Source organism: Terrapene carolina, unplaced genomic scaffold (assembly GCF_002925995.2).
Source record: "Terrapene carolina triunguis isolate 2854851 unplaced genomic scaffold, T_m_triunguis-2.0 Scaffold454, whole genome shotgun sequence".
Lineage (NCBI taxonomy): Eukaryota > Metazoa > Chordata > Testudines > Emydidae > Terrapene > Terrapene triunguis.
In genome coordinates, this window is record NW_020664805.1 from 285,087 (window position 1) to 297,935 (window position 12,849).

Below are 12,849 nucleotides of genomic sequence, written 5' to 3' on the forward strand. Positions count from 1 at the left end.
AACCTTTTCCCTGGTCTGCAATCCCTGCTGCCAGGGGCCAAAGGGCTCTGTGCTGCACTCCTGCTCCTTCAGAGGGCCCCCCTGCACTGAGCAGGGATCCTCCCTTTTAGGGACCCCCCCATCTCCAGGCTTGACAGGCCTCACAGGTACAGCAGGCTGAGGCTGACTGGAGTTCTTTAACTCTTCTCGGACTGGGGTGGGGATCAGCCTCACCGCACTCCCACTAAAAACGAAGCTGATGGATGGGGCAAGATCAGCACCTCTGGATAAGATTGCCTGACACTTTCCATTAGAAACTTTTGTTTTCAGTTGCCAAACTGTAAGGTCTGAAATTTTCCACACTTGCCACAGGTCAATTTTCTGGAAAGTTTGAGCAAAATTGCTCAGCCGTTTTGGAGAAGGTGGTAAGTGAACACCAGGTGGTTGTTTTTGTTTTAGAAAACAAACTTTCCAAGCCATTTTGTAAAGGCCCTCTGCTCTGTTAGGGGAATGGAAGTGGAAGTTGGAATTTACAAAGTCCTAGAGTCAGAGCGATACCTTTCCCCATGAAAGTCATTCAGGTGAGCAAAACCACCATTCGCACATGCTCCATATTGGTGACTGAGAGATCTCAAAGAGAATTGTTAACAGGGAATTATCAATGACTGAGGTTATTAGTGGGTCCTACAAGGATCAGCTCTTGGCTAAAGGCGTCCTATACTTTTGCCAATGAATTGGCATCTATAAAACAGTAAAGGCGCACATCTATGCCATGCTGTGACAGGGGTGGGAGAGACCCCGTCCAGTGCGGGGCAAGTGCTCCCCGTCTCTCTTAGGGTGTAGAGGTTGGGGCGTATGTAACTAACCTATGTCTATGCCTCCTTAGCACAAGTCAATATACTGCCCTTCTTAGCAGGGCAATGAGGCCTAATGGCCAAATTCAATTTACTCGCCCCTAATAGCTGGGCAGTGTGGCCCAATAGCCGGAGTCAGTAGATTTGCACCAGTTGTCAAGGCAGTAATGCCTAGCAGCTACAGTCAGTAAATTCGCCCCGGTGAGGGGCAGGGCAGTGCAGCCCAGTGTAGGGTGACCAGCGGAGGGGGGGGGGGCGGTGCTTGCCGGCGAGAGCAGCACACACCACAGAGCCTCGAGCCCACCCCCCTGCCTAGGAGCTGGACCTGCTGGCTGCTTCCGGGGTGCAGCACGGCGCCAGGACAGGCAGGCAGCCGGCCTTAGCCCCACTGACCGGGAGCCGCCCAAGGCAAGCCAGTGCCCCAGCCCTAAGCCCCAACCGCTTGCCCCTGCCCTGAGCCCTCCCCCAACCCAGAGCCCCCCCCACCCCAAACCTCTCATCCCTAGCCCCACCCCAAAGCTCACACTCCCATCCCAGAGCCCTCACCCCCCTGCAGCCCAATTTGCTGCCCTGAGCCCCCCCAAACCCAGAGCCTCCTCCTGCACCCTACAGCCTGCACCCCAGAGCCCTCATGCCCCTGTACCTCAACCCCCTGCCCCAGTCCAGAGCTCCCTCCCACATCCTGAATCCCTTACCCCAGAGCCCTCACCCCCTCCTGTACCTCAACCCCCTGCATCAACCCACAGCCCCCTCCTGCACTCCAAATCCCTCAGCCCCACCCCCCCAGCCTGGAGCTCCCTCTTGCACCCCAAACCCCTCACCCCCTCCCACACCCCAACTACCTGCCCCAGCCCAGAGCCCCCCACACACATCCTAAACCCCTCATTTATGGCCCCACCCCAGAGCCCTCACCCCCAGTAAGAGCCTTCACCCCCTCCCACACCCCAACCCCCTGCCCACACCCTGAACCTCCATCCCCAGTCCCACCCCAGCGCCCACACCCCCAGCTGGAACCCTCACCCCGTCCCCCTGCCCCAGTGAAGTGAGTGAGGGTTGAGCAGAGCGAGCCACCAAAGGAGGGGGAATGTAGTGAGCAGGGGCCAGGGCCTCAGGGAAGGGGTGGAGCAGGGGGCAGAGCCTCAGGGAACGGGCAGGGCTAGGGTGTTCAGTTTTGTGCCAATAGAAAGCTGGCAACCCCTCACCCTATGGCCAAAGTCCATAGATTTGCCCCACTTGACAGGGCTGTAAGGCCTAGCAGCCAGAGTCCATAGATTTGCCCCTCTTAGCAGGGCAGAATGGCCTAGTGGCCAGTCAGTACATTCACCCCTGTTAGCAGGGCAGTGGTGGCCAGTGGTCTCAGTCAGGAAGGGGGCCACCATGCACAAAAAAGGGGGTGGCAGCCCAGGTAGGGGGTCCAGGCCCGCCCTCTGCACCAGACCCCAGCCCAGGGCCCTGGCAGTGGCACATGCCACAGTCAGCAGGCAGGTTCTGACTCAACATCCCAGGTCACTATCTAATTGCCCTGGGCTGCTCCCTACATCGTTCCCACTGCTGCAGTCTGGGCCTCTCTGCCATCTCCAGGTTCCCCAGTCTGTGTTGTCCCCAGCAACTCCAGACTCAGCAAGGCCTCCATGGGTACCTTGGTGTCTGCCTGGGTTGCGGCATCTCCAGCTCTCACAGCCTCAGGCTTCAGCTGATCCTTGGCTGGAGCCTGCAGCATGCATGCATGCATCCTTCCCCCCAGCAGTCAGCAGCAACTGAGCCGAGCTGCTCCCTTTTATACTAGTGCACTTGAACATAAGAACATAAGAACGGCCGTACCGGGTCAGACCAAAGGTCCAGCTAGCCCAGTATCCTGTCTACTGACAGTGGCCAATGCCAGGTGCCCCAGAGGGAGTGAACCTAACAGGCAATGATCAAGTGATCTCTCTCCTGCCATCCATCTCCACCCTCTGACAGACAGAGACTAGGGACACCATTCCTTACCCGTCCTGGCTAATAGCCATTAATGGACTTAACCTCCATGAATTTATCCAGTTCTCTTTTAAACGCTGTTATAGTCCTAGCCTTCACCACCTCCTCGGGTAAGGAGTTCCACAAGTTGACTGTGCGCTGCGTGAAGAAGAACTTCCTTTTATTTGTTTTAAACCTGCTGCCTATTAATTTCATTTGATGACCCCTAGTTCTTGTATTATGGGAATGCTCTAAAGCAGATCCCTCGATCTGCTGGCAATGCCCCTACTTATACAGCCCAAAATGCCATTAGCCTTCTTGGCAACAAGGGCACACTGTCAACTCATATCCAGCTTCTCGTCCACTGTGACCCCTAGGTCCTTTTCTGCAGAACTGCTTCCTAGCCATTCGGTCCCTAGTCTGTAACAGTGAATGGGATTCTTCCGTCCTAAGTGCAGGACTCTGCACTTGTCCTTGTTGAACCTCATCAGGTTTCTTTTGGCCCAATCCGCTAATAAAGTATCTGACTTGCTGCACCCAACCTGAGAGTGAGAACTCTGTTTTTCTCCGACAATTCGGGGGCTTGTCCGGGATGGCAACGCCTCCTGAGACAGCGGCAGCTGCTGTGGATCGTTCCCCTTCAAACCCCATGGTGCCACAATAGAGGTAAGAGACCTTTTGAAATCTCTATTGGGGTGTCGGAGAAAAACAGAGTTCTCACTCCCTCTGCAAACTCCCACTCAAACTCCCCTGTTTACAGCTCTGTTTGCTGGCTCCTGGGTATTTTGTGACATACAGCCAGTCAAACCCCAGCTTCTTATTCAAACTCCACAAACAAAATGGAAGTGGGGTGGGGGCATGACATCTCACAACACGCTGCTCAAGAGCAAAGCTTCAGGTTAGGGAGTGGCATATCCCGACTTCTTCAGAGCCATCGCACAGTTGCAGGGATGTGTCGCTTGGGGGGTGGGGTTCTATATTTTCTTTATATAGAATCTGTAAAAACCCAGCCATTTACAAAATGGAAGTGGGTGGAGGTGTGATATCTCATGGCATATTGCACAAAAGCAAAGTTTGGGGTAGGTGTGTGGCATGTCCCAGCTCCCTCAGAACTGTCTAACAGTCACAGAAACGTGTCACTTGGGGTGTGCAGAGACAAATTTTGTCCAATGCAGCTAGTCAAAACCCAGCTCTTATCTGAGCACCATTTACACAATGGAAGTGGGCTGGAGGTGTGACATATGCCAGCAAGTTGCTTAAGAAGACAGCTTCAGGTCAGCAAGTAGCATGTTCCAGTTACTTCGACACAGTCAAATGGTCACAGAGATGTGTCACTTGGGGTGACCTGATGCTTATTTTGTCATGTACAGCCAGTCAAAACCCAGTTCCTTCTTCAAACTCCCTGTACAAAATGGAAGTGGGGGCAAGACATCTCAGGATATTTCTCAAGACCATAATGTCAGGTCAGGGAGTGGCGTGTCCCAGCTGGGACTTGTTATGTGGTGTGACCAAAGATGCATTGTCTCTAAACCCAGTTCCACTCAAGCACCATTTGCATGTGGTGGTGGGGGAGATGGGGCAGCTTTGGGGCCGGGAGTGGCTTCTTTAGAACAGTCTGATGGTCATGGGGATGGGTCAGACATTTTGTCAGGCACAGCCAGTCAAAATCATAGAATATGACGGTTGGAAGGGACCTCAGGAGGTCATCTAGTCCAACCCCCTGCTCAAAGCAGGACCAATCCCCAGATTTTTTGCCCCAGATCCCTAAATGGCCCCCTCAAGGATTGAACTCACAACACTGGGTTCAGCAGGCCAATGCTCAAACCACTGAGCTATCCCTCCTCCCCTACTCCTTCTTTGATTATTTAATTATTAATTAAATAATTGCTTATTTACATTTTTATCACATTCGGTCACATTAATTTGATGAAATTTAGAAAATAATAATCTGACATTGATATATTTGAAATAATGTTGCCCTCTGAGTAAGGCACTGGGAGTAAGGAACCAGTTTCAGTCTCGTGGGCACCGGTCCCTGCAATCCCCTGTACTTACGCTGAGGGCTCAGCTGGGACGTCCTGTCTCCTCTGCGGGGGGGCTGGGGGGTTTCATTCGCAGCTGTTAGTCTGAGAGGCAGTGGTTGATTTGTACCGGGCCTGCTGCAGTTCTCCTCCCTCCGTTTCTGTCACAGCATCACATGCCCCAGAAAGCTAAGGGATGCCTCCGCTGCACAGAGACTCGGCAGAACACTTTCTTTTCAGCATTTTCTACTTTGGCTAGTGCCTCTGGATTTGAGCACATACCTGCCGAATCCCTGCACAATACCTGTCCTCGCCCACCTCCCTTCACTACTTACTGCTCTCATTGCATTGCACAAGGGAAAGGAAAGTCAGCCTCTGTTCCAAAAAGCGTTTTATTGGGTGATGCGTTACACAGACAGTGGTTATACAGCAGACATAGCAATTCAAGGCCTGTTACAGGAGAGAAGAAGAAGTTGGCTTGCCTCTCACTTGGGGAATGGTGGGATATGCATGGAATGAGACTATTTGAACTAGATCTGCTCTAGAACAAACAGGAATTAATTCAGGGAAGTTCTGTGGCCTGTGTTATACAGAAAGTTAGACTAGATGATCACCATAGGCCCTTCTAGCCTTATAATCAATTAAACGATTTCAGGTATTACTTCATTTCCACTCTAAGAAAAGGGAAAGAAAGCTGATTTACAGACAAAGGCTCAAAACAGAGTCACTGCCACCTTTATTGTGCCCAGCTTCCCACGTAAATTGGCATGGCTGTAATAAACAAGCTTCCTGCCTCCCCGGGGATGCGATCAAGCTTCTGCTGCTTAGACCCAGAATCAAACAATTCTGATGCCAGAAGAGTTCTAACAGAGAATGATTTTCTTCTCCAACTTGGCTTATTCTAGTTCTAGCATGATACAGGGACATGTGCAGTAACTGAGAGAGGACTCCATGTTCTGAGCAGAAGGGATGAAAGCCTTCAAGACCTGAAAATCAGAGGAGTCCCCTGTTGTGTAATGCTGAAGATCACACTGTGGCTTTGTGACTGTCACTAACAATTACTATTCACGTCCCAAACTCTCAGCCTTCACCCAGCAGAAGCTTCTTTGCACTGATGTCTGAGTTAATTAAATTAACTGAGGATTAAATTAAAATGCCAGAGGAACCACACGAATGAACACACTGGCTAGGCACCAAATCACTCACACATAGGGCTACTCTGCACAATTCTAGCCACTTTAGCTGGGCAAAGCAACTCTAATGCCAGTGGACCCTGTCCCAGAGAGCTAAACAATTATCAATGCATCAATTGCTGGTGGATTCCCCCTGCCTAAGGGAATCCTACAGTGGCACAGAGCTTGTGTAATGTCTCCTACACCTCAGCTGCCAAATGGGGCTGGAGCCAGGGGAAAGGAAGCATAGTTAAGGCATCCCTGCACCCCATTGGTCATTATCTTCCAGCTGCTCTAATTAGCACCAGGGCTGGTCCCATCACCCAGGTTTAGGATGCAAAGACTCATGCCAAGTGCTTCTTCCCCAGCCCAGAGAACTGGGGCTGCTGTGCCAATTTCCTTTCACATATGGTGCCAACACTAGTGGCACGTCCTTCGTCTGTGACTACCACGAATGTTCCACAGTCTGGGAAAAGACTAGGAATTCATGAGTTAATGTCTTATTTCTTCAATAGAGACAATTTGCTGACTCACCATTCCAGGAAAAACTGCAAGAGAAGCTTTTTTATTATAAAGAAACCAAAGAACAATAATTAAGTGGCATCATATGGCTGACAATCATTACTGTCTCATTCAAAGGCACTCCTGGAAAATCAGCAAACTTTGTTTCTTTTAAAGGAAAAATTCTAGTGATTTGTTATAATAACTCAGAGAGCAAAACAGATTTTTAGTAAATAAGAGATATGTTAAAAGTTCATTTCAGAGAAATTCTAGTGCATCAGTTGGACTGCCTTTGTCCTACAACACCATCTCCCAACAGAGACCCATATAATTATGGAAAATCAGACAGAAAGAAATGGCTCTTAAGACGAAGCTGATTTAGGCCAAATTTGTGTGAATTTCATAAGAGGGCAGCTTCCTGGCTGATTGTGAATTATTCTGTTGTCATTTTGAAAACTCATTTTAGTGCCGTTCTCTGCTTTGTAATGTCATCTTTAGAGCATTTAATATATTGCACTGGAATGTCTTTGAACAATGCTCACTTTAATTTGGTTGCATCTCACTGAAAAGGCCTCATGCAAGACAAAATCAAGCCAAACGATAGCACTTATGCCGTGTATTCCAGGCAGTAAAAGCATTGGACTAAATGTGGTAAAGAATCCTTGTGGGCAGCATCCTGAATCCAGCCCTCCAGGGGAACTTCAGCTTCCATCATTCGTAGTCACCAGATGCTTCTTCTGTGGGGTGAAATGGGCAAGGTGTTAATAAAGCAGTGAAGGCTCTGGGAGGCTGGGATTGTGTTTTATCTCTATGGGTTAAGCAGGAACAGAAGGACACGTGGAGATGTATCGGACAAAGGGGAGAGAGGCAAGATATCCACCAATCGATGCCCTCAGGCTCTGTGGGAGGTGTTCACCTTGCCCAGCTGGAGTCCTTCTCCAATTACCCTAGTCCAGTACAGCAAAGCAGGATTCCCTTCTGACTAGGCACAGGAGCCAACAGATGGCCAAAGAACCTTTTAGAAGTGTGACTTTTAAGGCCTGGTCCACACTACCCCCCCACTTCGGACTAAGGTACGCAAATTCAGCTACGTTAATAACATACTCCTCTCGCTGAGCTGGAGTACTGGCGTCGACGGCGAGCACTTCCGGGATCGATCCCAGGACATCGATTGCCTGCCGTCGGACCCGGAGGTAAGTGTAGACGTACCCTAAGTCTGAGACATCTACCAATGAGAACTCTTGACACTTTGTGTTCCGTGTCCCTCACGCCCCTGACATTTTAACCAATAGAACCAGAGCGTGCAAATCTACTGAACAGGAAGGGTGGCAATTGGTTGTATGTCACAATGGGTCCACTTAAACAGGTGACCTGATTTAGTCTATAATCATAACAATTAGATAAACAGTCATTAATAAGTTAATTTCTAATTTTCTCAAATGTAGCTTGGGCATGAAATGTCAGTGTTTTAGCTGTCGACTATTAGCTGGTTACTTAGCTGCTGAAGAAGAGAAGCGATGTAGCTCAGTTGAGACCCTGAAGGATCAGAAGGGGCTGAGGAGCAGCTGAGTTCTGCAGGAGGACAAGGCAAGGAAGCACCTACCAGCCCTGCTCTAGCCTGCTGGGGGAAGCCTGGGTGCCTAAATGGAGGTATCTAAACCTGCATTAGGCATCAATATACCAGTTTTTGGACCTAAGAGCCAGATTTACAAAGCTATTTAGGCACCTAAATATGTAGATAGGCACCCAGTGGGATTTTCAAAAGCACTTCAGTGAATTACATGCCAGACTCACATTGATTTTCAAGGGAGTTAAAGTATCTTAATCTGTTTAGGTGCGTTTGAAAATCCCACTAGGCCCCTATTTGCATCTTTAGGCAACTAAAAACCTTTGAAAATATGCCCTGTAAGTATTTATCTAGGTCCCTAAATGCAGATGCAAACACGCGCCTTTGAGTATCCTACTTTGAAAATTGAATTCCCCATGTTACGTTGAGTGCAAGCCAGCCAATTCTCTCTGTACCTACCTTCCCCATCACATTTTGATTTCCAAGCCCAGAGGTCCAGCTTCTGTATCTGATTGCAGTTCACAAAGTCTCTGGGATATCTATTGGCGTGGAAAATATTCCTAGGAACCTCGGTAATGTGGGTGTTATCACAGATTATACGTGGCAAGCTGATCCGTCTCAGGGCGCCTCGCTGCTGGGGAGTGAAAATCCCCGTGTTCTCCCACCAGAATCTGCCCAAAACAGGAAAACAGCAGCAACAGATTTTATCCTGTGGGTTTCTATAGACATTGGCATGTCATTTCCAATGAAACCTGAACACAAGCAACACCTTTCTCTTTGTGAGCTTTGTCATGAATGGGGCTTTGTAGTGAGGCTGAGTGGAACAGGAGTGTGAGGAACCACTATGCTCCCCTGGGTGGGGGGAGCCAAAACTGCCCCACCCCCCTCACTGGAAGTACCAGGAGCTATGGGGCTGCTGAGCCACAGGAGACACCGGACGTCTCTTCTGGGAAGCAGACGTCCCTGCAAGAGCCCGGCTGAGCCCCGACCGGACTGACACTTTGCCATCAGGGGAGGCAGACGAGGACCCCGAAGAGCTGCCGGAGCTACCCGTGGCCGAGTAACCCGAGGAGAGGGGGGTCTTTGGGACCCTACACCCAGACTGTGGTAGGAGGGGCGCCCAGGAGGACCAGACTAATCCGGTCCTGCTGCCAGAGGGTGAGTCAGTGTGTTGCGGCTGGAACCCCTGCTGCCACTGTCAGAGCCCTGGGCTGGGATGCAGTGGAGTCAGGTGGGCCTGCGTCCCCCCGACACCCTACCCCCCGCCTGCGCCCCCCGCCCCCTCCCGCCCCCCCTCCCCCCCGACCCCGCTTGGCCGCCCCCCCCCCCCCCCGCCTGAGCCCCTAGACTGCTTTGGCGCTCACCCCTGCAAGAGCCCTAATTGTTTGCGGCTCTGCCCCGCCCAGAGGGAGCCAGAGCCCCTCTATAGATGGTCTGTAGCTGTCTGCCCAGCCAGGTGGCTGTGGTCTAAAGACTGTTTGTGGTTCTGCCCCACCGGGGGGCTGGAGCTCTCCCCATAAGACTGTTACTTGCAGTCTGCCTGTAGTGAGGCAGAGTAGCCTCCCTCCCCCACTTGAGAGTGAGGGACCACGACAGGCTTAAATCCCAGTGACTAACTCGGAACGAGGATCCCCTTTTCTACCCACGGGATGACTCGGCTTGCCCTGGCCAGTCACTGAGAATACAGTCGAACCAGGACTAACCAGGGCTGACTGGGCACTGGCTCGACTCAGGGGCTAGCACCCTCCTCTCGGAAGCAGAAGATCAGGATGAGTCCAGCCCTAGACCAGGACTCAGTATTGTCCCTATAGTGCAGTAATGGGGGGGGGCGGGTTGCAACTGCAGAGGCTGGTCCTTAGCCAGGTAGAAGTTAAGGAACCATATCACTTTCCAAAAAGAGTCTTGCTCCATAATTCCTCTTTCAGCAAAACAGGTTGTCCTGTCCCACGCTCATGACAGCTATTGCAAAGTGCACAAGAGCTTCTGTGCTTGCCTACAAGCTATCTGGCCAGATTCGTTGCCCATCTTAACCCCCCTTTGGGTTGCTAGTGGCACAAAGGGGACTAAAAGCTATCTTAAGGCAGAAATGGAGGAGACCCCCCCAGAGTGTGGGTTTTCACCCTGGGGTCACAGCCCCCTTTTCCTTCCTATATTGCTTAACAGGTAAGGGGCCCCAGTAGAAAAACACAAATGGTTGAGAATCACGGTCCTAGTAAAAGGGAAACCTCAGCTGTCATAGGGCATGCCCTGTATCACCTATTTCTTGCCCGGGCAGGGGGTATTTTGGGGAAGGAGGGAGCATGTTTAGGATGGGGCCAGAACACAATGTGCACTGCAGTGTTTCAAGCTGGCAGAGCAGCCCCTTGAGGTACCTTATCCACTGGTACAAGTTAGAGAGGCCCAGAGTCTGCTCTAACTTGTGCCATGGTGCAGTTTGGCCCTCAGTAGCTGTGAGGATTGGAGTGGAGTGGAAAGTTGGTGAAAAGCCACCTCTAACCCCCTCTTCAGGTTCTGCAAGTGCTGCTGTGTGCACCTGGGGGCCTGGCCCGCTGTGTAGCCAGTATCTAACTCAGTTCTATGACACGATCTGGACTTTTTGTAGCATGAATACTGCTAGTTATAACTCTGTGGTTTATCTGGCCGAACTAACGCACAGATCCAGGGATGTGAAAATGAAAGAGTTTGCGTGGCCCCAGATGGGGAAAGGCAGCTCCACAAGTGCTCTTGTTAAAGGAACTTTGTTTTCACCTGTGAGTGCTGAGAGTCATCACTTTATCACGCCATCCTGTCCTCTGCCCATCAGTGGTGATATCTAATCATCCACACTGCAGAGGCATATAAGATCCTGTATTGTTGTCTCCTCCTTTGCTGAATTGCTTTCTTCCTCCCCTCCCCAACTTTCTTCCTATCCTATCTCTCATTCTCTTGGCTTTTCATTGAATCCTGAAATCAACTATACTGCATTCATCCAAGCCTGCCTTGTCTAAGGAGAAAAATCCAACCAGATGATGTCCCTCACGAGAATGTGAACCAGGGTCCAAGCAGCAGGTGTCATGGTTGGCTTGCCAGCCAAAGCATCCAATCGTAACTAAACAGCAGTCCACTGTTCCAAAAACATCAAGAAAAGCCATATTTCACCCATCTTTTCTATCCTGTCCCTCATCCATCTTGTGTCTGTCTGTTCGATAGCAACAGGATAAGTGAATGTCCTTCACACATCAGGACTGACAGTAAAATTAATCCTTACCTTCTCAGCAAAGAAAGATTATTAATGAAAAAGGAGACTGATATTTTGACTCTGAAAGGAGAGAGACTTTGATAGGGTCCGACTAAGTTTGTTTTGCATAATCACTCAACCACAGTTTCACTATAAATGCTTGATTTAATTCCTTGGTTTTTCTTGAGGATGCAGGGTGTGTGTGTGTGTGTGTGTGTGTGTGTGTGTGTGTGTGTGTGAGAGAGAGAGAGAGAGGGAGAGAGAGAGAGAGTAATCAATAAACTTTCAACTTGAATGACGCTTTTGGGTGTTTTGCCAAGTAAACAAGTACAACCAAGGCCTCTGTGAAAAATAACCCCTGGCCTATCTATCACTGCTGAATGTTGGAGAGTGAAAGAATTTATAAACCTCTTTAACTCTTTAGGCCTTTGAGATCAATATCCTTACAAAAGACCCCCAAAATGGAGCACCCAGAATGCTTTTTTAAATGTTGGCCCAAGGGAATATACTTTACCAGGAAGGAAAGAAAAATTTTGGAAGATGAACAAAATCATATATGGAGCTCGCATTCAGCTCCCCGAAACAAACAGCCTCCTACCCTTAATCACTGGGATTCCTGTCTTTGTATGATCTCTTACCTGTCCCCATCTCGTAATTTCCTGAACTGAGATCCAATGATGCAAGCCATGGTGGGCCCAACTCTGCCATTGGGAACAAACGGCTCCGCGAGTGCCCCAATCCAGATGTCGATATTGTTTGGTGTCCCGTACAGGTCCATGAACTTCTTGGCTAGCTCATGATTTCTCAGCACTGCAGAGAGTTCAGCTAAGTTGCGAGGCTGTGAGAGCCCACAGAATCGCCTCCAGGCATTATACCCTGCAGAACCAGAGCAGAGCAGTCAATACCGCCATCTCCCTCCCATCTGTGCTAGCAAGTTGTTCCTCTTTCCTTAGTCACATATTTGTTTCTGGTGCATTTGAAGACTTTTCTAAAGCTCTCCCCTTATTGGCTCTGTTTTTCTGTTCTTTGTGTCAACTCTTTGCCACTTTAGTTCCAATTTGTACCTTACCTGGCATGGTCTGTATGGTTCAGGCAGGATGTCTATTCTTTAGATAATGCTGATTTAGACGTAATCCTTTCTTACCCGGCAGCTTTTGTTCTTTGTTTGTTTTGGTGTCAGAGGCACATGAATAATTGTGTCTCTCTACGGAGTCTTCAGTTACTTTCAGGCTCCAGTTACAGTTTAAGATTCTAATATATTCTTCTACCTGCTCTTAACCAAAATGATCTTTGGATGTATAGACAGAGGAATGTTCAGTAGAACTAGTGAGGTGCTGTCAACTCTGAATACATCACTGTTGGAACACTACAGCCCATTCTGGTCTCCACACTTTAAAAAGAATATTGAAAACCTGGGCAGGGTTCAGAGAAGAGCTACAGGAATCATTTGAAGTCTGGAAAGTACAACTTACACTAAAAGATTTAATGAGCTCAATGTATTTCACTTATCAAAACAAAGATTAAGAGACTCTTTGATCCTGGTCTATAATTACCTATCTAGAGAAGGCCCCAGGCATTAGGGAGC

At 49.6% G+C, this 12,849-nt stretch overlaps 1 protein-coding gene across 1 annotated transcript in view; it reads right to left on the reverse strand.

Moving 5' to 3' along the window:
- Positions 1-7,174: 7,174 nt before the first annotated feature.
- The window catches only part of MPO (myeloperoxidase), a 53,081-nt gene continuing 47,406 nt past the window's right edge, over positions 7,175-12,849 (reverse strand). Inside the window, exons 11-13 of the mRNA XM_026658515.1 lie at positions 11,903-12,140; positions 8,507-8,718; positions 7,175-7,217 (exon numbers count right to left, since the gene is read on the reverse strand). Of these exons, the coding sequence (XP_026514300.1) occupies positions 7,192-7,217; positions 8,507-8,718; positions 11,903-12,140 (476 nt within the window). The 3' untranslated portion in view covers positions 7,175-7,191. The remainder of the gene's footprint in view (positions 7,218-8,506; positions 8,719-11,902; positions 12,141-12,849) is intronic.